This window comes from Rhamphochromis sp. 'chilingali', assembly GCF_963969265.1.
Source record: "Rhamphochromis sp. 'chilingali' genome assembly, chromosome: 16".
Taxonomy (NCBI): domain Eukaryota; kingdom Metazoa; phylum Chordata; class Actinopteri; order Cichliformes; family Cichlidae; genus Rhamphochromis; species Rhamphochromis sp. 'chilingali'.
Genome location: NC_137943.1, coordinates 26674706 through 26702299, shown reverse-complemented (window position 1 = coordinate 26702299; position 27594 = coordinate 26674706). Strand labels below are relative to the sequence as shown.

The following is a 27594-nucleotide window of genomic DNA, read 5'->3' as shown; positions in this document are numbered from 1 at the left end:
TCCACTCACAAAAGAATGAGGAAACTTTGAGGCAAAATCAGGGTCAGGCTATTTTATATTATTTTCCTAATCTGATGTATTGGATTTCAAGCACTCATCCAGATTCTTTGGTGAATCATGCTTTCCACTAGATAATAAACAGCAATTAAGATGCTTTCTGTTTGTGTGTTAACAGAGGATAACATTGCTGGGACTAGAGCTGCATCCATTTGTACTAAAAGATCAGCAAAATTACAGAGTGGAGGCTTTTATTTGCCCTGCTGATCTAGAAAATAATGGCCTGGACAGGAAACTATGAATCGGGCTTAAACAATTACCAGAGTTTTTCCTGGTATTTAAATACCAGTAAAAACACTGGCAACATGTTTTTCCTGGTATTTAAATATGACTCCACCTCTCTACACTAGTGTCAGCAGGGTAGATCTTATGTCATGTCACTCACTATGTTAGACACTCACGCTCTCCTAATCTGATTTTCCTGACGTGCCTCCATTAACCTGTCAAATGCATTCATTAATCTTATAAATTAAGTGTGGCAGCTGCACAGTGAGAGTAATGACTGTTTCGGCTAGACTGAAAAAATGTTATTTATGAACTCTTTTTTAACATAGTTTATTAGAGCTTTTTAATTAAGCACAAAAAGCACTCCAGTCTCTGTTAAGAACCTTTTAACGATCCTCCGCCGTAGTATGTTTCGCTCTGGGATTTTCACACCCTGTAGAGTGGACGATAGTTTTTTTGTACTTGCTACACAAAGCTGGTTCCGATCTCTTCTCCGTGAGCACACTGTGGCCTATTTTAAAGGGGAAATAAACAGGGTGACATCAGCTGTCATCTCTGTAGAGGATCATGGGAAAATGTTTTGTCTGTCAGGTTCACGAGAGAGACAGATTGACAGATGCGTGTCATGGAGAGGACTGTGGGAAAGACTGGGTCAAAGATAACAGAATAATCCAATGTAAGATGAGGCATACATTTGCTACACTGGGATCCTTTACAACTGGCAAGGAATTTCAAATGTTTCAGGCAGCTCAACAAATATCTCCCAAAATAAACTGCTTCTGTGCAGTTTCGCATGTATTTTGTCTGCAAGTTAAAGGTACAGAGGCTATATTTCCCAGGGAGAAAGAAAGTTGGTGTGGGATAAATTCACTCTGAGAGATGGAGAAGGATGTAAGAACGAGAGGACAGAAGAGAGATTATTTGATGAGATTATTTTCATTGATAAGGACTTGAGAAACTGGAAATTTAAAGCTCAGGTGATGTTCTATTCTTAAAATAAAATCAGATTTGGATCTTCTGTATGCCTGATGTGCTGTTTTGAAATTATTTGAAAAAAAAAACTATACAGTTTTGTATAATATAGAGCAGGTTAGTATGCAATACTGTGGCAAAGTTTACCCACTATGTTCGAGCGATGCAAGGTAGACTGTGGTGTTCATGGCCGATGTTAGCGTGCATCAAGAATAGCAGTGGGACAGGAATCCTACTTCAACCCCTGGAGCTGACTGAGAATGCAAAGACACTGCATGCAGAAGAGGGTCGTCAGTCACAAGTTAGGTAGCTTTCTATGCATACCATTTCATCTGCTTCACTTTTCAGACGCCTTTTGCATCAGACCTTTACATGATGAGACAAAATAGTCATAGGATTGAGGATAACCTTCTTCTCTAAATATATTTGTGATTTTGTGCTTATTGCACACATACTGTACACATGGATATTTTGGGCACAGCTTCCATCTTAGCTGAATCTCAGGAGCCTTTTGTTTAAAGCATCCCGAGGCCTTGATTGCTGTAGTCCATTGTGATATAAACCCTACACCACCCAAGAATATTCTAATTATGATAACTAATTATAAGATGAACCCAGATACTGCCTGCCTCTGATGTCAGTGTTGAAGAAGAGATTTGCTGTTTCACTGAAACTCGTTTTCAGAATTTAAATCTAACCACCAATTTTCACTTATTTTCTTCACTTGGTTGCACACTCTTCATCTTTTTAAAATCATTTCTTAAAGTGGCTTCACCTTTCTTCACTCTGGAATGGCTTTCAGACTTTGGGGCATGCACCATTTCTGTGATAACACTCAAACAGCACTCAGGTTGTCAGGCCTGTAAAATCCAAGTGAAATCTTTTAATGGGCTGAAACCTAACAAATTGTGTATAATGTTTGTCTTGCGGCAATTAAACACATGAATGATAATGATTAGATTTCATTATGGTCATTTTAACTCAAAATGTGTGTTTTACTGAACTGGGATTATTTTATGTGTAAATCCGTGTTGCTCTAAGACAGCATATCCCTCCTCTGCACGTCCGTATCCTGTTAAAACAGTGAAAATGATTATTTGTTATCAAATGTAGGAGGTTCACACATACCTGTTTCAGACACACACACACTCCCTTCTCCCCCTGCACACACATATACCATAACACACAGTCATGGAGAGACACATAGCTCAATCCCAAACACCCTCCCACTTACGTGCAAACACAAGCAGACTCCTGCACACACACAGTCTCACAAACCCTGAGTATCTCTCACTCATACACACACGCGCCTACGCTAGCACGCCCACACGCATAATGTTTCACACCTTCTCGCGCGCACACATGCACACACAACAAAAATTTTCCCAAAACATCAACAGCTCTCCCTTTGTGCCTAGGTGGCCCTGGCAGTGGCAAAGGAACGCAGAGCCTGAAGATTGCCGAGCGCTACGGCTTCCAGTACATGTCTGTGGGCGAGCTGCTGAGAAAGAAGATGATCCACAACGCCACAAGCAACAGAAAGTGGAGCCTGATCGCTAAAATCATCACCAACGGAGAGCTGGCACCACAGGTAGCAGAGACACAGAGAAGGAGAGCGGATGAAGGGAGGGGGTGACACAGAAAGAATATGAGAAGAGGGATGAATGCCAAGCCTGTCCAATCACTCTCAGGTCATTATCACAGCATGCGTGTAACAAGGGACTAATTAGCAGCATCCATATCACAAGCGTGTTGGAAAGAGGCTTTTCTGTCCGTCTTAGGAGCATCCATCTTTGCAGGATAATTATTGTGCCTGGGAGGAAAATCTATAGAGACCATCCTTTGGCTGTTGGAGGTCCACTTTTTTAATCACTATACAGTGCAACACGTGTTTAACATGAACCCTTTCTGTCCCTGTGCTACAACAAGGTTGTATCTGTTATTGAAAGGCACCCCGCCCTGTTTGGCACATTCATTTGGGATTAAAGTAGATGTAACATTTGTTGTGGTTCATTTCTGTTGCATCAGATTTCCATCTGAACATTTTACAAACTGGCTCAATAACATCAGAGGCTCATTGTTGTAAGGCTGTTTTTTATGCTCTGTAGTTTTGATTAGTAGGCGTTTTTCAAATCTTACTCTGGTCTAGTGATTTGGACACAGAGATTTATTGTATTTCAAAATTCTCTCAAGTATCTCTTAATCATCGAGCCCAAGGTTGTCCATTTTTGGCTTTGCAGTTGTGGAGCTGTTGCAGATTGAACTTGAAAATACCTCTTTTGAGGGGACAGTTCAAAGAATTGGTTATGCTTTGAGGGGTTGTGGTTGTTAAGGTTTGGAAATGGATCTAAGAAGAGTGGAGAGAGTAAACCATTGCAAAATGATAAATAGACAGGTGTTTTAACCACATATGGGTCATCTAACTGTTACCGTTTGAATATTATGGCTGTTTGTTATAACAGCCATAATATTCAAACATATCCAATATGATCTGAAACAGTCAACTTCCATCCACCCACACATCCTTATTCTTAGCCACTAATGCAGCTTAGGGTGCATAAGGGTGCACACCTGCTGCGTTTTGTCAGATTAAATCAAACTCTGGTTCAGTTCCCCCGTTTGTGCAGATGTGATCATGGTATTTACACTCGAGTTCAACCACAGCGAGACTTCTTTGAAGAAACTGGTTTGTTTATGGTGAGAATGTCATCCGACCCACATCCGGCTCAACTACCACGTGTGAGCTTCAAGTTTGAGCTAAACACCGTCTGTTAGCCAAAACCGATCAACTGATTTTGAACGCGGTAAATAAACTGTAGGAGTGAAAATTCCCTTAGAGTCCCACCGGAGCTTGAACCTATTCCAGCTGACAGGCTGATTGGAAAAAGCAGTAACTGCGCCATACAGATAATCAGTCTGAGTTATGTGTCTAAATATATCAAAGGGTGAAAGGTACTAATGGGTCAGAAGCTGTCTCATTCACATTGACAAGACAAGGTTGTGATAATAATTAGAAGTTTATGCAGAAAAGATAAGAGCAAATGATGATGATGAACATGAGGAGGGTGGAGTGAGAAGTGTTAGTGATGTCACAGACGTGCAGATGTGTGAAAAAGCCATTTGCAGTATTGGTGTTGTCAGTAAAACAGATGGTTTCTAGGATGGAGGGAGAAAGAGAGGCCAGACCTATTTAAACTCAGTTCTGAGGCTTTCACAGGTGTACCCAAATCCCACTAATGGCCCTCCCTGCCTAGAGACTACTGCAGGAGGAGCACCCTGGAGTGTAGAGTAGAAAGTGGAGGGACTATAAGAATCAGCAGAAACAGGGTTTTCATCAGATATTCAGTTTCTTTTTTTTTACTGCAACACAAAATTGTAAATAAATAATTTCAAAAGCACAAAAATGATGTGGCTTCTAACTCCAAAAGGAGTCAGAAGCCACATCATTTTGCTGCTGCATCAACAACCAAATACATTTTATATTCTGTATCTCATGACAACAAGTGTCATTACATATTTGTATAAAGAGACTTCTTCATCTTATTCTCTGTGAATTGTCACAGTTAAAGACCAAAAAGACCCCGTAATAATAAGATTCAGTTAACCAATCAGTATTAGACTGGTCATCAACAGCAGAGACAGCAGGGTAAAGTTTTACATGGGATCACACCTTAGTAAATAAAATTCCCTAAAGAGAGTCCAGGGCTATTATTAAATATCCTGAAAAAGCTTTAGAACGGTCTTTGAGTTGATAGCATTTCACTGCAGATATGCTGTGAAGAATAAATCCTCCCAGTGATGCAATGAAGATGTGCAAACCTAAAACCACAAAGAACAAAGAGTGTTCGTCCTTCAGGTTTAATTTCCTGCCAGTACGCAGATTTGAAATGCCACTTCTTTATCTGAAACTGAAATCTCAGATAATATTCTAAGTTATCTACACACAGCATGTCCGTAGAGAATTTTGAATAAAAAGTATACAATGTAGTACCATACATACTAATATTTATTTTCCAATGAGTCATTATGTTGCCTTTAGCTAAATTCACTCCTTTTTGTTAACCATAAAGCTGTTGAAAAGGAGCCTTTTTGAAGCAATTACATCATTAAGTAGACTTTAGGTGTTAAAGTGAGGCATGTTTATCCATTAAATTTTCAAGTGTCATTCACCAGCTTCACCTTCTTGTCCAAATATGAGCACTTTTGACTCCAGATAAACAAGACGGTGAAGTGACAATTTCTTGGCTTTAACCTGTAGTTCACAGTTATTGGGTAATGTCCCAGTGATCGCGTTCTCTACCCCTGTTTGTGTATCTGCAGAATCTGCAGGTGAAGGTAAAGCTTTGTGCCAAAGATTTCACTTTTATCAACATTTTTAGTTTAGTTTTCTACAGTTGTACTCATTGATCAGTGTGAAAGTTTACCTTGGTTATCCTTTGGATCTAGTGGAAGCCCAAAAACCTGACCATAATCCCAAAAAGCCGAGTCAGCAGAGAGTAGGTGAGCACAGGGCTTAGTCTAAACAAGCTACATTTGTTTCCTCATAAATCAATTACCTTTAGTGATATAAGCAACTTGTCTTGTGAAGACATGACATGGGATCAGGGTCCGATTAGTGGCAAAACTATTTATATATATAGAACAGACAGAGAACAAATAAAACAAGGATGCACAAACATTGTGGTACTTGTGTGGAAATACTCTGCTTGGGTTTCACTGTTTAACACAAAATGCAGAAGCACACTTTGATAAAGTACTTTTTCAGATGTTGGAGGTCTTACCAGGAAATGCACGCGCTCTCTTGTGGTTTTTAGGCTAGAGGAGTGATACCAGAGTTTGTGCCACGTGTTTTCCTGTATTAACCTCTGGGAAAAATAAGTATGTCACTAATGCTTCTGTGTATTAAGCTTTGGTTAAACATGAATATATTTTCTGTAACGATATAAAAGCAGCTATTAAGAGTTCATCTTTTGTATAAAATGATGAAACTCCCACTTTTCGGATGTACACAATGAAAACACCCAGACGAATGATCTATAAACTGTAATGTACTGGTTATATAGCACACTGAACAATTGTAACACAGACGCGAGCCCCCACCTGCTTAATGACGTACTTCTCAGGTTCTGTTGCGTCATGAATCACCTTCAGGAATCGCCTAGTTCATCATTTATCATCCCTTACTCGCACGTCTGGTAAGACATCGCTTCGCCGTGTCGCCATTCACTACATGTCAGTCCAGCAACCGATGAGATAAACGGCAACGTGGGCCAAACTGCAGACACATTAGATATGATAAAGTGACTTGCGGCTGTTAGGTATTTAATTTCCCACCATAATTAGTTTAGCAAAGCAGATTAGAATTTGGTTTCTTAATGATTCTGCATATAATGAAGGAGGCAAAAACGCTCCTGAGTGTGTAAGAAGGCTGTTATTCAGAAGCTTTAAACAAGAGCCCAGATGACAGTACTGTTTTTGTGCATACTCAAGGACTTCTTACTGATTCACAGCTGGTCTTTAGCGGTGTCTGAGGTCATGTGCATTTTTTCTCCCATTTTATTCCACATGAATTCAAAAGATTTATTAATTATAAATTATAATATTGCTTAAAGAAGAGTTTGGAGTCATTTTGATCATTTATCAGTGAGTCTTAGATTCAAGACGTCATGGAGTTTACTTTGAGAGTTGAGTATAAAGCCTTAGAAATGGAAGAAGTCATATGGCATGGGAGTGCATGGATTTGCTTTCATGAAAAGCAACAGATGAGAAGATGAATACCGCTGTCATGACTGAGAGTTAAACATAAAGCTGGAAGACTTACACTCACATTAACCATGTTTACCACAGACAAACTTTTGGGATACATAAAGTATATTTTTGCGCCTGTGGTCAGAAGGTTGCATACACTCATTATAATAATTAGTTTGACAGCACTTTTTGGATTAACCAATACCCAGAACAATGGGAAAGTCCAAGGAGCTGAAGATCAAAGAGAACTATAGATTTACAAAATCTCTTGGAGCAATTTCTAAACGGGTCATCAAACAATTGTACATAAGTACAAGTTATTCAGATGTGTCACCACTTTGCCAAGATCTGGAAGATGACCCAAACTGACCCCTTCAGGTGAAAGGAAACACTTTTTGGGAACAGCCCAGGAACCATCCAAGTCTCAAGCTTTCCATGAACTGAAAACTGCCTTTGATACCAGCATCACTGTCCACGGGGAAGCACCATGAATAGGACATAAATGAATAGGCTGGATCTCAGGAGGATGTATATTGAGGCTGTATTATCGTTCCAAGTGAGAAAAAGAACAGTGCAAAGAAATCATTAAAAGTCCAAAATTACCCTGTCACTCATGGCCATATTGATTGTATGTTAACCTCTCTCATCTATCTTTTCTTAAAAATCTAAACTATTATAAAGGTTCAGTTGTTATTTGTTTCCAGGTCAAATGACTCCATGGGTATTCATCATTTCCAGCTTTCACCTCTGTCCTTTAATATTTGTGGCTTTTTTTTTTTTACTCTCCATTGCAAATTTCATTGGTCTCAGTTGAAGCAGCACTCAAATATTGTTCAGTCAACACTCAGTCTGAAAAAAGTTAAGTAAATATGAAAACTGTCAATGATCTTCTGCTTTTTGCACTTACTTATTAATTCTGATTTCTGGCATTTTAATCTCAATAAATCAGAAATAACTTGTCTACTAGGAGTACGAGTTCCGAGTGACTTTTATTAGTCGATTTACTGAGCAGAGATCTAAATACTATCTGTGCCTCACAGACACAACATGTCCTTTGGCATTATTGCTTTGATGGCCAACAGTAAATGAAAACTTCCAGCTTTTCCCACTGGACATTTGTTCTGTTAAATGTCATCTTTCAGCATGCAGGGTTAAAGGTTATATTTTAAATCAGATTACAGCCTTTTGCAAAACCAAACAAAGTAGTTTTCAGTGCACACATGGAGCACATAGCACGACCTTTTGGCTGAGAAACTTGTTCCTAACACCGTTGTCACTCTTCCAACTTATAAATACAGATTTTATTGCATGTTAAGTATTACTGCTTCCAAAGAGTGGCAGTATTTGATGTCCAGAAATCAGAAATGATTGGGTTTACCCACATTAAGATTCCTGCATGTACCATTTATAGCTAATTCTCCCCCAAAGGTAAAGAGTATGTAATTAGTTTGTTTGTCTGCGTAGCTCTTTGCTTCTTAGCAGTCTAGCATCCGGTTTTCGTGATATCATTTTCAAATTTTGTGTGATGGTAGATAACAGAAATAGGTCGAGCTGATTTCATTTTGGTGAAAATCAGGTCAAGGTCAAACCAATGTGAGACACAGTAAAAACTTTATATTACACACAGACTTCTATTTCTATTTATTTCTATTTTTTTTATATAACACTTTTAATTACAACAGTGGCGTTGACCAAAGTGCTGTACAAACATACAAATTACACAATAAAATAACACACAATAAAATAGCAATATCAATTAACATCAATGCCAAATAGCTAATAACAAATAAATAACTAAATAGCTCTCATGCAGTATTAAAAGCCAGTGAGTAGAAATGTGTTTTAAGACACACAGGGACAGAGAGGCAGGGTGTACCAGGGTGTACCCTGCCTCTCGCCCTTTGACAGCTGGGATAGGCTCCAGCGGCCCCCGCGACCCTGAAAAGGATAAGCGGAAGCAAATGGATGGATGGATGGATTTAAAAAGCTTGAGGGTAGGAGCCTGTCTAATGTGGAGAGGCAAATCATTAAACATTTTAGGCGCCACGACCGCAAATGCATGATCACCTCTAAGAACCAGCCTCGACCTTGGTGTGGCCAAGAATCTTGACCTCCACTGTTAATGACCAAGGTCAAAGTTGACCTAGAGAAAAATTCAATAAATAATATAGGCATGGAGAGGGCTGTACAACGCAATTATTATTTTTTCAATACCACACCCAATGATGTCACAATGATGCAACAACATGCTGACATCAGCATGCTGACATCAGCATGTTGCAATAAAAACATCATAAAATATGAAAGTTTTAGTGTAGGCCTTGCCGTCTGGGGGAGTTGCGCTCTCTGAGTGCTCGTGTTTTGGTATAAAATGGTAGATTCAGGTGAGTTCACAAAATCACAGGTTGTTCATTAAAAGTATTTCTCTACCAAACTGCTGAAAGAACCACCGTATGGCTTCACTGTCTTGGAGCCATATGTCATTGGACTATAAAATATTGTCACCATTTTAAGAGAGACTGAGTAGAATTCAGGGGTATTTTAGTTTACTTTAGTTCTTTCTTCAAAGAAGGAATTATCTGTAATATTGGTTATAGTAGATCATTCCTTAAATGCACAGTAATAATGATCAATTCACTTTGCTGTTGTACATCAACAGATGCAATGGACATCCATCTGTATAGAGGACTTTATAATTGTTTTTCTTTTATCCTGTTCCCCAATAATGTTCTTCCAGCTTTAATGTTTCAGGAGCTATTTCTGTGCTGCAGTGCATTGTGGTAAAAGAATCTCCTAAAGTTAGACGAGCTAAAATGGTTTGTTTCACAAAGTGGCTGCACCAAGGGACTGCACCAAAAGCCAGTACAAGATTAATGATGATTAATTTGAACTGTGAAACATGCACAGCTACTCCAGTCACATCCAAGAATGAAAATATGGGGCTGGAAATTAGAATAATAGGTCCACTTTAAACTAGTTAGAAATCACTCTCCATTAGCTACACGGTGCACTGTGATGAATGCATGCACTAGTTCCACCAAAAATAGACAAACGAGGTGTCTCTTACCATGTAATTGACATGTTGGAAACACTATAATAAAATGCGTGACATTTGATGGATGTGGAAATTCTAATCATGCAACACCAGATCTGTTAGTGAGCACGGAATGAGAAACATTTATTTGAAATCTCAGTCTATTCTGCACTATTTAGAAAGCTACTCAGAGTCTGCCGTGTATATTGCAAATAACAAATGGCTGAACAGAAGTAATTTTGCATACGGAGTCTGTGCAGCTGCAGGTGAGTTGTTTGATGCTTCGCGTTCCTGTGAGAGCTCTGCTGCGAGACGTGCAGCGGCTCAGAGGGCTTTTCTTAGATCAGATTCTCTGAGTTAGTCTTACAAGCATACATTAATCTGGTTTATGGAATCTAGATTAGGTTTATCTCTGCGTAGTCTGTCAGGCTGCCGCTCACACTCTGCAGTCAGAGGGAAATTAAATGTCTGTGTTGTTCATGTTATTTTTAGTTCTGAGCATTGCTCATGTATCTCTGTCATATCATGTGGTGCATTCTGCCTGGAGAAATACGTTCAAACATGTTGACCTCCTCCAGCCAAGAGGAAGCAAGTGATGCTAAAAGATGCTGGCACGCTCTGACCTCAGGACCTCTCAACAGAGTCATTCAGCTGCATTCAGAAATATTAAACAACAGCTGGATGAACAGATGAATGATATAGTGGATTTTTCATTCACCGTATTTATGGCTCCAAATCAGATACCCTTCATTATTTGTCAGATTTACAGTGCTACACAAGAAACTGCAAAAGCCATTGATAAAATTAATCTTTTTATCTCTGAATTATAATCACAACCGTAAATTGTATAACTCTGTAATTGCAATGTCTTTCTCTTCACTGAGAAAACGGCCCCCACTATTTGGCATCTCAGATGTGAGTGTAGTTAAATATGCTTTTGGACACCAAGACAGTGGCTAATTACTCAGTTTATTGATTAAAAATCTAATGAGCTCCCTGCACCAAGTGATGAAAATTATGAATCATGTTGCTTTTGATGATTTGCAGGAGACGACAATAACTGAGATAAAGCAGAAGATTATGAAGATCCCGGATGCTAACGGTATCGTCATAGATGGGTTCCCTCGGGACGTCGGACAGGCCCTGTCCTTTGAGGACCAGGTGAGTCTCATTTATCCTCTAATGCACGAATGTCCAAATTATTTTACATTGTGGGCCAGACCAGTAAAACTCCTCTTACTATCAGTGTAATTAGGCTTAACTACACATTTAATCCCTGAGTTATTTTTACATAAGAAAAAGAAAGAGCAATTTCAGCAGTGCATCTTTTTTTCTTCATGATAAAGAAATGCTGCTGCAGTAACTGAATAATTCTGTCAGCATGACTCTTTTGGCTAAAGCTGTTAGAAATACATGTGTAAATTTAAAGAAAAGGTTCTGTTGACTTAATGCAGAGGCTGTTCTTCACATTTTCCAAAGGCGTCCAGTGGGCCAGCTTGGAGTCTTTGCCAAGCGAATTCTGGCCCTTGAGCCTTATGTTTGACACCCTTTTCTATTGCTTTGTTCATCCTGGGCTCAGATGCTGTTTTCATGTTTATAACTTAAGTCATTTTACATAAATCTTAATTTTGTAGCCTTTAGGCTTAAACTATCTGTCACATCTAATCTGCAAACATAAAGAGTATTTTCTGTGTTTGGAGATTTGCTAAACAATTTTATATTTCTTTGAGTTATGAAAATTGCTTTCATGTTTCATTGACTCTATATATAAAAGAGTCACTTTGTCTCATGTGCAGTACACAACAACCCTTTCATACCTGCTGTGTTTAATCGCACAAGGGGCATTTTATCTTTATACTGTGTGCGAACTGTGTAAGTTATCGGCTAATGACAGCAAGCTTGGTTGGCAAGCTGTATCCACAGACTTTCTGGCAGACGCCTTCTCATTAGCACTAAGCAACAGACTGAAAAATATTAGAATACCATACACCAAAACTAGAGCACAAACTTCTTGAGGGTCTGTTAGTGGGGGTGGGTAACATAGCCTCAAAATGATATAATATTTGAGCAATACAGGAAAGGAAATACTGAAAAATGTTTTATTAATGATTGCAGCTTGCAGTCAGCAGCATTTATAAGTATAAGTGAACGAAGGGCATTTTCCATCCTTCTTTTCTAATGAGCTACAGTCACTGATGACACGCTTCCTAATTTGAAGTGCAAGTCTATTGAAACAAGATGCCAGCAGCCGCAGTTGCGTTGTTATAAAGCAGGAGTAGTGACACAGCGGCACACCATGGGTCAAATGTAGCTCATAAGTAGCTCGGTGTTATTTTCCCCAAATATATTAAAATAAAGGATCGAATAGCATGGATTTTTTTATTCATTTATTTGCCCCAGTGGGGAAATTTGATTGCACTTCATATGACATTTGTATGCATTAACATAAGACAAAATGTTGCCTACAATATACAGAGATTTTCACTCCCGATTGGGCAACCTATGTATTGCTCATGTTCAGCCGTTTGATGGTTCGAGCAGTAAAAGACAGTTTTGGCCAGTTTATTTGTGAACAAGGGGTGAAAACTGTGCTTCCGTTTAACAGCTTAAGTAATTCAACCCTGTATCTCGTGACATGATAAAATAGAAAAATATTTTCCACCTGGGATGTTTTATCTTGGGTCGAGCTTTTTAACCAGTTTCTTAAAGTCCTGCTTTTCTTGCTCTTATACGTGTCCGTGGTCGCCCTTCTGGTGTGCACACTAGCGAACGTAAAAGCATGCTGCAGTATCACATTGTTATATCACATAAAAATGTATACTGGTATTAATACAGAATAAATAATGGTTAAGAACACATTAGTTCAGTTTATTTGTCACATATTTGCATTAATCTTACTGTGAAACAAACCAACACTATAAACTCATTCGAGAGAGTCAGTTCAGTGATGCAAATTAGGTAAAGTGAAAAAACTCTAAGCCTTAACCCTTTATCGCCCAAGTATTACACAGGGTGCCTGGGTGTATTTTCTAATTTTGACTAATTAAAATTACAAAATAATTCTCATCTTTCACGAACCATTTAGATTTTTACCTGTGGGCTAAAATGGCTGAGGAGTTACAGCAATGTGAAGTGCACATGGTAAAACAGGTCAAGCAGCAGTATCTTGTGAATGCTTTGTGCTGCTGTGATACATCAAATATCCCCATAAAGTTTGATTAGATTAGATACAAAGATTAAAACTGTTTCTTCCACCAGTTTGTAAAACATTTATTTCATATGTAAAGTTTAAAAAATATATGTATTATTAAATTACTCAATTTTACTGAAAGCATCAAGTGGTCATTTGAGGAACTGCAGTGTTTGGTTCTTCCTCGGCGGTGTTGTGATTAGTGCCTGTAATCAAATGACACATTTTTTTTTATTAAATAACTAATTACAATTACATCTGTTTGGTAATTTAACTGCGCACATCACCATTGCTATTTTATTGTCTTGATTCAAATTTCAAGATTTCTATTCCTAACTCTACTGTAGATGGGACAACATTATATTTCTATGTTTTTCCTTTGTTTCAGTCTGTGACTAACAGGCACACATGCTCCACCAGATGAGTTTCAAAGTCACTGTGTTTATTTTGTCAGGGAGACACAGTGAAAATTGTTGTCTGTGTGTTTGACACACACACAAAGAGCCATTCAAGTAGGCACCTGCTACAAGCCAAGTATGTAAATGAGCTGGTTGTTCTCGACACACCGACCGTTTCCTGTCTAGTTCATCTCCAGCACTAAAAGAGCTGAGCGTATCATGGCTTAGTGGTTTGAGTAAATCTACGTCAGTTTGATATGCTAAATATCAGGAGCTACACAGCGACAACAGGCCATTATGAGGGTTTTTAAGACTTAAATATTTAAGTTGTCGCATCCAAATTAGCATTCTTCCAATTGCCTTTGATTAAAGTTTATTTTTGCAACTATTTTGCATTAGAAAGCTGCATATGACAAAAGTCAAACTGAAATCCTCTTCAGGTTTCGATGACAGTTATTGTTCGTATTTCATAATTTGTTAAAAGTGGATAAGTGGATGCTTCTGGTAACAACTTTAATGGTGCATTGACGTCATTGGTGTGGGAATTTAATGTTGAGGCACAGACTCTTTTCGGGCTCTTTTCATTAAACTCTAATATGGCAGAAATATCTAAGTTAGCAGGTAAATTGTTCACTAAGAATATTATGACTGGGTCCTTTACAGGAGTGCAATTTACTTATTTTGCTGCAATCTAAGGCAAATTGTTGGGTCTGTGTTTCCACAAGCCCCGCTAATTCTAGAGACTTATTCATCATGAAGAAAACAAGACAGTCGATCGATCATTTGCGCAAGGGAGTCCTCGTCTGTGTCCACCACGAAAATGACCCCGACGACGGCCTCCTCTCGCTGCCTTTTATTGAGAGACAGTTCACACAAAACACATCACAGCAAAGCAACGCCCACATGGTTCTAAGACAAGGCATTGTATGTATATGTGTGAACTTCTGTAAGAATGTGTGTGTGTGTGTGTGTGTGTGTGTGTGTGTGTGTGTGTGTGTGTGTGTGTGTGTGTGTGTGTGTGTGTGTGTGTGTGTGTGTAAGAATGTGTGTGTGTTACCTCCTGCTGACCAAAGGGTCATAAAAGCAGGAAGCTTACATCAAAAAGCACAAGGATGTGTCTGTAATAAAAGACTACAGCCCCCCACCCAGAACCTGGAGAATCTGGGGAGGGGGACAGTAAAATTCCTTTCATCCCACAGTTAAACAATGTAGAGATGGATGGTAAGCATAGAAATGACAACATTTAACAATTTACTCTAAGACAAATTAAGGGTTTTTTAAGTTGAATTTTTCTTATGTTTTGCTTTTTTTTTTTACCCTGAAGCCTGCAAACACTGAAAGATGTTTGATGTCATCTGTTCTTTTACTACATTCCCATCATTATTTTTCATTTATGGTGTTGTAGTACTTGTTGAGCTGATGGCAAATGCTGTAGTCTGATTATTGCACTCCATGTGATAGAATTATGGGAGGCTAGTTGGCATTAGTTATTTTTCTCAGGTCCAGTTTATTGGTGCTTCCTTTTCCTGCCTTTCTGCCTCTCTCCAGTTTTATGAAATTCTTGCTGAGAGGCAGAGTTCAATGTTAAAGAGATCAGTTTTTAAAGGTACTGATTGAACTAATTTGTGTAATTTTTATTTTCTCTTTGATTATTAAAACAGTAAAAAAAAAAATCATTCAAAATACAACCAGTCAGTGTGTCTACAGAGTCTGCCTTTTTGCTTGTCCCCCACCTAGTGTTTGATATTTGACATTATCACAGACCTCAAGTTCACAACAGGCCCTATCAAGCTTCTGATCAGCTATTTACCATTTTGCTGTCCTGCCACTGTTCAATGTTCTTCAAATGAACAGGTAACAGCTCACTGAGCAGGAACTCTGAAGACGTTCTGACTGGCAGACTGGTTCATGGTCTCTGCATTATCAAGCATCTGACCAAAGTAGGAAGTTGATGATGTTTTTTTTGGCTTTATCTTCTAGAAACTGCAGTACTTAAAGAAGGAATTTTTATGGGAAGTCACAAAATGCTTTGAAAAGCCATTCATCCATCTTCTTCCACTTATCCAATTCTGGCGCTGGAGTCTATCCCAGGGTGAGACAGGGTATATACCCTACAGAGGTTACCAGTTTATTGCAAACACATAGAGACAGACAACCATTCATAATCACATTCACACCTACATCCAACTTACAATAATCAACTAACCTGACCCTACGCTCTCTAAACTGCATCCAAAGTACCCGGAGAGAACCCACACACACACAGGGAGACACCAGACTGAATTCGAACCCAGAACCTTCTTGCTTGTGAGGCTTACAGCCACACCACCATGCTGTTCCCTTTTTGAAAACATCAGGTTTGATATGAAGATGATAAATAGTACAAATATTCTGGAAACACGGACGCTGGGATACAGCTTGTGTATGCTTTTTTTTCCTCTGAGCTTCTAAAGGAAAGTCCGGCTCTACAGCTGAGTGGCCAATTGTGTGTCACAAAACAGTCGATTGCTTTTAGTGGGACTAATGCTCTCAATCACTATTAAACTCACTTAAGATTTATCAGCTTTTTAATAAGCGCTGAGTGACTTTTAGAGCCGTTTAGGGCCTTTTGAGGTCAGTAGAAGATAATCCTGACCTTGTAATGTCAGCAATTTTAGCTGCATTACAGGGAACAAGACGGAAGGACAGCAGACTTTCAAGTCCTACTTGGAAAGGATTAACATTTCAAGAAGACATTTTACAAAAAAAGAATGATTAAAGTCTCACCTTGTCACCACCAAGTCAGTATATCACACAAGAATATGTTAATTTTGTTCATTTATTTTATTACTTTGTTGGGCCATAAAACATGAGAAAAACACCAAACACAAGATCCTGCAGCTTCATGTCACATTCTATTATTATTCTGTTTCAGATCGATGATGGTTCAGCTGGACTCTGAATGCAATACTTATTGTGAACTTTGGTTTATGTAGATTGATTCGGAACAGGCAAGACCAGATTTGCAATTCCTGCTCATTTATTTTACAGTATTATTACAAACAGATTGCATATAATTGCCAGCTTGACCCCATTCAGTAGGAAACTGACTAATGATAGACTGATTTCAACTTAATGCCGTTTTATTGCTGTGTTGATGCATGATGCAAGTTATGTGAGCAACAGATCAATAAGTTGACCTTGAAGTCCTTGGTGGATGTAAGGCAAATTTTAATGGATTGTTAGCATGACCCCGCTCTACTCATCTTCAAAGTTTTATCAGAATTACTTTAAAACTTTTCAAGCTATCGTGTCAACAGTTACACACACCCACACATGCAAACACTACCAAAAACATTACCTCCTTCTCAAAGGTTATGTTTTTATTGGATGTACCATGAAGATACTCAATGCACCTGAACACCACTTTTAATTAAAAAAAACTTTTTGGCCTTTCTATCAAACATTTTACCGCAAATTTAATACATAAGGCAACCTTTTTTTTTCTTGTTGGTGCTGGAAATATTTTTTGACAATTTATGGAAAAACTGTGAGGTCTGAACAATTCTCACAGTGTGATTTGTTATTTGTCCAGCAACAACTCTGCTGTACCTTTGGACATAAGATTGCACCAAAAGGTGTTTCACCAGGTTTGATGATCAGTGCAGCAGCAAGTGCCTCAATCAATGACAGTATGTGCTGTCGGTGTGTCACGTAAGGAAGCTGTGATGCAGCCTGTGAATATTCTGTAACTATCAAACAGCGTTGGTACTCTCTACAAAACTGCAGCTCCACTGTGGCACAGAATGGTTGATTAATTTGTGTTTTTTGGGCTCCTGCAGGGAAAACCAGATGGGACTCTTTTGAAAGCGCCACTTACTGAAAGATAGTGTGGAGCTTTATCTCGTCATCTTTCCAGTCAACACATCCAAATGGCTTGTCATTGTAGACAGCCACAGCCAGTCATGTGGCTCTACAGAGGCTGTTCTCTTCAGTTAGGGTAACAAATGGTCCAAAAGACCATTTCTGTCTCTGGAACTATGTTTTCCTATTGCCTTTTTTTGTATGCAGACACGCAAGGAAACGTGCTTCATACACACTGAAATATGCAAAATTGTATTTACATGTACAGTGAAATAAACAGGCAAATGCATAAAATTGCAAAGAGGTCAAAGCATGAAAGTGCATGAACGCACATGGTTGTGACACACAACAAATGTGCATTAGCACATGAGTGCATGCAAAAAGATATAACCTATAAATACAGAAGAAAGAGATAACCATACTTAATATATGAAAACATGCTTACATGAAGTCGAGCACAAACCAAAACAGTTTTTATTTTGTCATCCCAGACGTCACCGTTTCTGTTTTCAGTTGCATGGCATTAGTCACAGTGTGCTACCAACTCAGTTAAAAACAAGTTTAACACGATCACTGTCACTCTGAGTGTCAAACCTACAGACAATTAGCAGTTCAAGCTGCCGCTCTCCTCGGCTTCAGAATGAGAATCGTCTTTGTTTAGCTGCCTCTGGTCCCACACTTGGGCTGCACTGTATTATTTGTTGAGCTGACACAGACTTGTGAATCTTGTGAAACATCTAATAAAAAGCATTTCATTTAAAAGATAATACTGAACTTGTATTCACCAAACACACCCTGACATGACTCAAGCAAGTCTGATCATGTCTCTGGAAGTATAAATAAGCAGCTTTCTATTGTTAAATCAACTTACAGGTAAACGGATATGATATATCAATGCTGAGTTTACTACCCGAGCTTCACACTCAGTTATAAAACTACCTCATAGTCAGCAAATTTGAATAAAAACCATGATATAAAAGACTATGAAGTATATGAACAGACTAGTTAATTATACCACTGAGTACTCTAATTTTTCTGTACTGTCTTTGGTTTATTTGGGAAACTTACTGTAGTTTAGTTATACATGATGTTATGATACTTTAAAATAGCTCATTAGGAATTAGTTAGAAAATGCTCTGTATATATATCTATATACGAATCATCACTGCTTACATATATACTAATCTTCAACTGTGTATTTTTGCTACTCATCAGCGATAAATGATTAGGTCGGCCATGGCGCTCTTTAAATTCCTTAGTAACGACTGTAATATAAGAAGTGATCCACAGCTTTTTCTTTCTGCAGCCAGCTGTGCAGAAAGTATCGTAGAAGCATCTTAGATGCTTTAAATATGCACCAGTCAGCCACAACTTTGAAATTGTCCTGGGCGACGCATGGAGACAGGACCTGGGTAGCGGCTAAATCAGATTGGGATCTGGCAAGTTTCAAGGCTGTGTCAAAGCTTTGAGCTCTTTGTGGATTTCTGCACTGTCTCAAGATGTATTTCCCCACTGGGGGAGACTGTGGAGTGAGGAACTCGTCTGGGGTATACGGTATGTGAAAGTAAATTTCAAACAAATGCCAGAACCCAAGGTTTCTCAGCAGAGCGTTGTAATGAGATAGTGTTATTCATTGCACTATTTTATATTACTTTAATTTCGTTCAGGTCACAGATTAACATACAATTTAGTTTTGTTTTATATATTTAACTTTAACCTGAAAGTCCCTTAAGATCTTTTTCTTTTTTTTATCACAAGAGAACAACATTTCCACAGTTATAATAAGATGATTTTCCAAGTATGCCAGATTTATTGAACAACAAGCATTCAGGCATTGTGAGGGGTTTCTGTGGGCCCATCACAGTAACCACTGTGGATATGTAACCCACTCGAATGTCTTTGTTATATCCTCTTGCCACTCTGGTTTTTGTACCCTCTCTCCCTGTTGTTGTGAAGAGGCCAAGTTTGGGTGTAATAATAGCTCATAATGAGGTTGCTGTCGTCTCCCCGGTCCGCTGCGCCTGACAGCAGATTCCACTCAGTACGTGCTCCCTGTCTGAAAGCTGCCTGAGGAAACAAAACACATAAACAAGAGGATACATGTGGCTGGCTCGTGTAGAGAATCAGTGCTAACCAGGCAACACCCACCCAATCACATACTCCTCCCTTCTTTGATACACCTCAAAGCTGAGCTATAAGTGTGTTTCCAGCTGTTCCAAACATGGAGCAGATCACATCTGCTAATGTGTAAACAATTCAATAAACTCACAGTCACTGGCTAACTCATCTATGTTGCCACACATTTGTGTGTTAATAGGCATTTTCACATTCACGGCCCGGAAGTCGTATAAATCACCGCTTTTCATAAGCAGCAGTCTCTGAAATTCAGTTAAGCTGATTCAATTTTTTTATTGTCAGAATGTTATTTAAGTGTCATTTAAAATAGCTTACAGCGGTTTGTAAAGGGGCACTGCTGTTAGATCAGGACTAGAGAAAGTCTACTGGATGTTACATAAGGTAGATATCCATGCAGCTTTGTTTATAAGTGTGTCTTAGCAACCGCTCAGAAACAGTTCATAAAGTCATTAATGATTGGATGTGAGCTGATGACCACCTAGATATTAATGCAAGCATGCGGCAGGCCTGGGGTATACAATAACCAGTATTTGTTTTAAGGCTTGAAGCTTTTATTGTTATGATCAGCGACCAGACTACAAGCCAATTCAATTAACTTCTCAACTGCATTTAAGGTGTTTCTATTTTTCTTAAAGATTTAAATATAGCTGATTGTACTACAAGGCTGCCCAAGAATTCTATAGTCCACTTTTCAAGAGTAAAATTTCTTAGTATTTCATTTGAATCCTATTTAACACTTATTAGCAGGTGTCTATTAGTGCAGTGGATCTGTATGGTCTATGGATGGACTCCACCCACTTGTCTAAATCTAGTCTCTTCTTGCCAGTAGGGATGTTTCACTAGCAAGAACCCCAACCCAAAATATGAATGATACTCATTTATTGATGAGCTACAGGAGAGGGTAAAGTATGGCAGAGGTCTAACTGAAAATCTGTAGTGGCTCCCAGCCTGGCAAATTTCCCGATATGTCTCAGAGAGGCTGACAAAAAGGGGGAAAGTGAAGGAAGGGTGAGGCATACAAATGAGAACAAATGGGTTTGTGGTGCAATGAGTTTACAGGAATTAATGTTTGAGGTTTGGTGCACTCTGGTTTGTTTCCCCTTGACTCTAAAGAGAATGATAGTCTATAAAATGAACCAATGTTATTTAGTTAGATCATAGATCAACAAGCTGACAGACTGAATAGACGCCTCTTTGCAACCAGAGGAGTCACCGCCTTCTGAATTAAAAAGAATGCAGGTTTACGGCACTTCTGACTTCACTTTTCAGACATGGAACCTTTTTATGTTAAACAATGAATCATATTTCCTCGAAGGTGTTCCTTTAGGTCTACCCTTCTGTGGACTGTTTATGGGATCAACTCGAGGATGTCATTTTTTATACATTACAACTTTTTACACTGAAAGAAAAAAATAATGGTGCCTTTCATCAGAATCAGAACACACTATTAATCCGGAAGGAAATTATGTGGTTACAGTTGCTCCAAGACAATGAGTACAGCAACAAACTGAATTAAATAAAAAAATATATTTCAAAATTACAAAATATAAGAAATAGCTCTAATATATACAAACAGCTCACTTATAAATATCCAGAATATTACAAAGATTAAATATACATTATTGAAATTTTACTCTAAACTGTAAATCTATGCATTAGATGGAGGAGTTGTACAGGGAGAGGGCCACAGGCAAGAATGATTTCCTGTGTCGTTCAGTGGTGCATTTGACTTAAGGGAGTCCAGTTCCATCCCCACAACATCAGTGAAAACTTCTTAAGCCAGCAGGTCTCTGTCCAATGGCTGAAGTCTGTGGTGTAGAGGGTGAAGAGGAAAGGGGAGAGGACGGTCCCTTGTGGTGCCTCTATGTTGCTGATCACCTTATCAGACACACAATGTTGTATGAATGGTATGAATGCACTGGAAAAGTCAAAAAACGTGACCCTCACAGTGCTCGCCGGCTTCCCCAGATGGTCGTAGACACGATTGAGCAGGTAGATGATGGCGTCCTCAGCTCCGAGACGGGGCTGGTAAGTGAACTGAAGGGGATCCTGATGTGACCTGACAATAGGTCAGAGTTGGATAAGGATGAGTCTTTCCAGGGTCTTCATGAGATGGGAAGTCAGTGCCACAGGTCTGTAATCCTGGGAGACACTGGTGCAGGATACCGCATGGATTTTTTTCTTTTTTTCTAAATCAACAAATATATAGCTGAGTTTCCAGTTGCCTTTTCAGCATCTTTACATAACTTATTTGGCATCATTCAGTGGTCACATCAGAGCACAATGTAACTCACATGTCATGTGCAGCAGTTAACTATGACATCTGGGAGCAGCAGGCAGTTTGTAGCCAGTTTGTTGGAAGTGTTTAAGCTGTCTGTGAGTAGATGCACACACTCAAGTGTTTCAGTTAAACTTCAGTTTAGATTGCAATAACCTCATATTAATAAGAGTAATATTGGATGATGTTTAAGCATATTTGGATACTATTGCTATATTATTATTCTTGAGTTGATCCTACCTTGGGTTCCCAGCATTCTGCTTGGCTTAAAAGCAAGAATGTAAATATTATGTTTAATGCTCTAAATTAATAAATGGAAACATCCATGATAGTTTCTGTGTAATAAGCAGTAAACAGCTGGAAAATGCAAAACCGCCAGTTTCTATTTACCATGTAATAACCTATTAAAGCAAACTTTAATGTTTGACAATTACCTGGAAATACCTGTGGTATTTCTGTGTATTCTGGTTTGCTTTTAAGCAAAGCAGAATGCTGGGAACCTAATGTAGGAATTATTCAAACAATATAATATAGTACTACTATCCAAATATGCCAAACACAGAGAGAGAGGGAACCATTCACACTCACACTAATCACTTATTAACCTAACCCCACTAACGTCTTTGGACTCTGGTAGGAAGAAAGTGGAATTTAGTACCTTCTTACTATGAGGCAACAGTGTTAACCTGCTTCTTTTTTTTGTTGCATGGGGCAGCACGGTAGGGCATTGGTGCCCTACCGTGCTGCCCCATGCAACAAAAAAAAAGGACTTTGTCAGACACTTTCCAGATGGTGTTGTAAAGTACTAACAGTAGTTTTGAGGCGTCACGATGCGGCTCAACTTGTTTTACATTACAGTGCAGTACCACCTAATGTGGTAGTACTCCATGCGGCTGAACGTCCCATGATGTCCTTTGTATATGAACGTCCGAAGAAATATTTTGAAAGATGATCAGAAAACCTAGAGAACTCAAGACCACAAAGATGCTACCTAAGACTTCTACATATAGACATGGGCAAAACGTGGACAATATATGAAGGAGTATTTTGTATGGTAAAAGATGTACATAGGTATTATATTATTTAGTTAAACCATGACATCTAATTATTAACTGTTTATTTTATCTCAAAGATTACAAAATAGATATCCCCAAATTATTTTTTTTATCTCAAGAACAATTCAAAAACCGGATCTGTCAGCTGCGAACGTCTGCTGGATATCTTCACAATCGAGTGGCTAAAAATGTTTTTTATTTATTACATTCTTCCCTTAAAGAATATTTTCCCTCTGCCAGTACTATACAGCTACACCTAAAACTGCTGTAAAAGACTTATGCAAGCCGTTGTATCATGCTGCTGCTAAACGTCCCTGTGAGGCTGCTGAAGATTCGAAACTCTTTATAATCATTAGCAGCACAGCACTTCTAGACCAAGAGGGCTTAAAAAGAGAGAAGAGAGGAAAAAGGTTTACTTACTGAAAGAGACTTCTGTGATTAAAGATGAAGGAGGAGGACGTAGAGCAAGTTACGCACTCAGTTACAAAGCCACAGAGAGCCTGGAGACTCCAGCAGTTCGGATTGGTGAGGCAGGTAGTTTTAGCTCACAGACACAGATATTGATAAAATGACTGCCTAACAAACAATTTAACCCAGTGAGAGTTGTCGACAGCAAGGATTTACATGAATGTTGTGTGAAAAATATGAACCAATAGTAGAGGTGAGTGTGTTTACATGGACATGGCTATTTCGGGAGTCAAATACAGGATATGGTCTAGGACTAAAAAACACACGTCTCTTACGATAAACAAAGAGCTGTTTAGTTATCGCTCTTTCTGTGCTTGATACTGTAATCGTACGCCTGAAACTGTGTACTTGATCGATGATTCGCCAATCTGATATCATCTTTTACCCTCTCTTAAAAAACTCAACTCGCAATAGTAGATTTTTTTGGACACTGAGGTTCACAAACTAAGCCTATTAAGGTTATACGAATTGTCTGAAGCAATCCATATAGCGCCCCTCCCTTCGAGACCGTCTTCCCCTTACGATCAATTTTAATTGGCTGCCACTCATAAATAGAAGGTTGGAACAGCAGGTGGGAGGGGCTTCTGCACTCACAGCCAAACCCGTTCTCACTCCCAAAGCGTAACATTTTACGCTAGGTGACAAATCGTCACCATATTACGTTTTCGGCTACCCACCACGTTCCTAAATGACGACCTCGGAAAAAAGAGGAAATATGAGAACCGTCTGGACTGAATCTACACATGTTCGCTCTTTTTATTCAAATCGCTTAGAAACACGCTATTTAACTTCATTAAAGTCCTGGTTAAGGTCAGGAATAAGGTTATGGTCAGGGCTAGGGATAAGGTTAGGTTTAGGGCTGGAATACAGGGCTGGAACATCTATTACCGCGGAAGCGTCATTGCACTGGATCCCAGCCATAACCCGCCGCGTACCATAAGAACGCCGAAGGTCTCCTTTCGCATTCCTCAGGAACGCCGCGGGACGTGACAAAACGTCGACATGTTACGCCTCGGGAGTGAGAACGCTCTGAAACAGCAGTGGGGAAACGACTGTCTGAAACCTTATGTTTAAAGCAGCCTGAAGTCTGAGCTCTTGGTTTACAGGGATTATCTGCACAAATACTGATCTCGTTATTTGAGACATTGCACACATTTAATATGAGTATCTGTAAACTTTGATTACGTTTGATCTGGTTGTAAAGAGACCTTCAAAGAGATAAAATTGACTCTGATACTTTCAGACAGGCTCAGTGCTGCTTTGAGCTTCATATTCTGAAAGGTTCAGCACTTTATTTTCAGATCCCACATTGCCTGGGAGCCTGGGAGCTTTGGGGACAACTGAGTGATCCTCTGAGGGCCTGCAGCATCCATTTTCATTACTCACCCCATGCTGCTACTTTGCCCTTTTCAGCATCACAGCAGCCATTTATGGGCATCTCCTCTGGGCCACCACAGCAACCCTGCTCTCTTTATAGCCGCCCAGAGAGACCATCTATCCCTTCATCAAGCCATTTAGCAAATACTCCTATTGAGTATGAAAGTGCCAGTCTCTTTATTTGCCACTGTCAGTTGGCTAGGAGAGGTCCCTAAATCCAAAACACACACATCTACCTATTTATCAGCTTTGGTTTGAAATAGTCATGGAACATCAATCACAATTTTGGGTGTCTACCGTAAGTCTCTGATTGTTTATCGATCAGTTTCCTGCATGAATCTTGTCTCGTAAATCCATACTCATGCATCATACCGGGTATTTAAAAAGTGCAAAAAGAGCAGCAGCTACACTGCAGTAAGTGCTCGTTCTTATAAAAACAACAGAGAGAAACTCAACTTTCTGCTCTGAGAATAATTAATTTCTGCGTATTACAAATGCGCATTTCTTTATCTTCCTCCTCCTGCAAGACAGAGACTTCCCTGGTCTAAGGGGAAGTAAAAGAAAAAAAACCTAACAGTAACGTTATGTAATTGTTCTTTTAGCAAGCTTACACCGCTCTCTTCATCCGCAGCAAGAAAAAAAAATCTATTTGTTTTCTGTGAATTTCCATCTAGACACATAACCACTGTGAATATGCAAGATAAGTGGGTGGGTGACATTTACAGAATCTGCACAGGTTACAGTTAAAGACTGAAGTTTCTTCTTTGTTGGCATTATAGTTTTCTGTGTGACTCTGGGACAAAATCAAAGAATACGATTTTCAAAAGGAATCTCACTGCTGGTTATGAACCAGGTTAATGGTTGCAGAAATCATCTTTTAAATAAAAGCACAAGTACTTTTGACAGCTTTCTGTTCTATCCCAGTAACAGATTGATTAGTTGAACTCTTTGTTTATTGTCTATTAAAAAAATCTTAAGGAAAAGTGTCCAATGTTTGATATTTCATGGGTCTCAAGAATTAGATTTTGCTGCCATTATTGGTCTTGTATACACTCATCTGTGTACGATGACCTGCAAAAATTCAAATTAAGCATGAGAATGAGGAAGAAATGTAAATAAATGACTTTGAATGTGGTTGCTGGTGCTGGACAGGCTGGTCTGAGCATTTCAAAAAATGCTGATACACCGGACACAACCATGTCTGGGGTTTAAAGAGGATGGTCTGATAAAGAGCAGCAGTTCTCTGTGTAGAATATCATCTCTGAACTTGTAGTTAGTCAAACTTTTAAGCAGATGGACTGCAGCAGAAGAAGACCACACCTTGTTCTACTCTTATCAGCTAACAGGAAACTCACACAGCTTCAGCAAAACTAGACAACAAAAACCTAAAAACAAGGCCTGGTCTGTTAAGTCTTGATTTTACAAAGCTCAGTTCATCTCAAGATAGTTTCTTAAATATGACAATGAGTTCACTGTACTCAAATGGACTCCATAGTCACCAGTATCAGTATTATTTTTACACCACCAAATCATAATAACAGTTGCCTCAAGGTGCTTTAAATTATACTCAGTCCAGTACATTCTAATAAGGTGTACTAAAGTGCCCAATTTGTAAATATAATGGAGGGTGTTTCAAACACACATGCAGTAATTAGAATTTTGTAACTCTTGATTGGACATGAGACGTTTAAAGACAACCACAATGTTCTTAGTTGGCATAATTTATTGTGCTTTATAGACCAATTATCCAATGAATCAAGGAAATAACTGCAAGACTCAGTATAACAATAAAAATTAATGTTAACTGAGGTTCAGCAGAATACACTCAATGAAAAATTAAAGGATTAGCCCATTATGCAATTAGTTAAATAAAAGGAAATGAAACTGCAACTATCTTCAATTCATCATTTTTAAAGAAAATAAAATGCCAGCTTTAGTGTTCCTGGAAAATCTTTTGGGTTTTTACTTGAGATTCTGTTGGACAGCTTACTCGTTTTGGTGACTTTTATAGACCGAGTGATTCAGCTGCAATCGGTTGCCATCCTCCAGTTTCTACAGTATATATGGTGACATTTATTTAAACTATGCAGTCTTGTTCTATTCATTTAGACAGGTTAGAAAGCTCCTGGAGACGTCAAAGATTTAAAATTTGTTCCTCTCCATGAGAGATGCAGGGCGGATGGAGAGGAAACCACCCGAGAACAATTGGGTCTATACAGACAGATGGAGACGCCTGATAGTCTACAGCTACATATGTTTAGAAAGGAAGAGGAGAATGAAATTAACTCAAGGCAGCCAAGTTCACTCTGGACTGGAGCCCATATTCAACTGTTTCTTTGTGTAAGGCAGTATTATGTGAAAAAGTATGAAACAAGATTTTTCATTTAAATGAATCAGTTTCTTATCTCAATAAACCAGAAACAAAACCTAATAAAATGGCACACAAATCCAATCACAACAAACAAACAAAAATCCTTAAATGCTAAAACCATTTGTTAGCATACAGCAACCGTCTTATGTACCTTCTGTGATAGATATTAACTTTCCATTGCAGTACAACAGGAAGCTGCGTCAATTGCGGCCATTGTTTTTTTCAAAACCTTTTTTTTTTTTTGGATTTTGTTGTTGTTTTCCCTTCAATCGAGTGCATTTAGCAGAACATCCCTAAAAGGTTATTAGCAGTGATGTTTGGCACAGCCATCAGGTCAGCATCAGCCTGCTTACGCACCTTATTTAGGACTCTGTATGAGTGTGTGTTTGAAAGAAAGCCTCCACATGCTTCCTGGCCTTGAAGCAAAACAGATAGATTCACT

At 38.8% G+C, this 27594-nt stretch overlaps 1 protein-coding gene across 1 annotated transcript in view; it reads left to right on the top strand.

Moving 5' to 3' along the window:
• The window catches only part of ak5 (adenylate kinase 5), a 104581-nt gene that overhangs the window by 3681 nt on the left and 73306 nt on the right, over positions 1–27594 (top strand). The window contains exons 4-5 of the mRNA XM_080906680.1: positions 2673–2845; positions 11084–11197. Of these exons, the coding sequence (XP_080762806.1) occupies positions 2673–2845; positions 11084–11197 (287 nt within the window). The remainder of the gene's footprint in view (positions 1–2672; positions 2846–11083; positions 11198–27594) is intronic.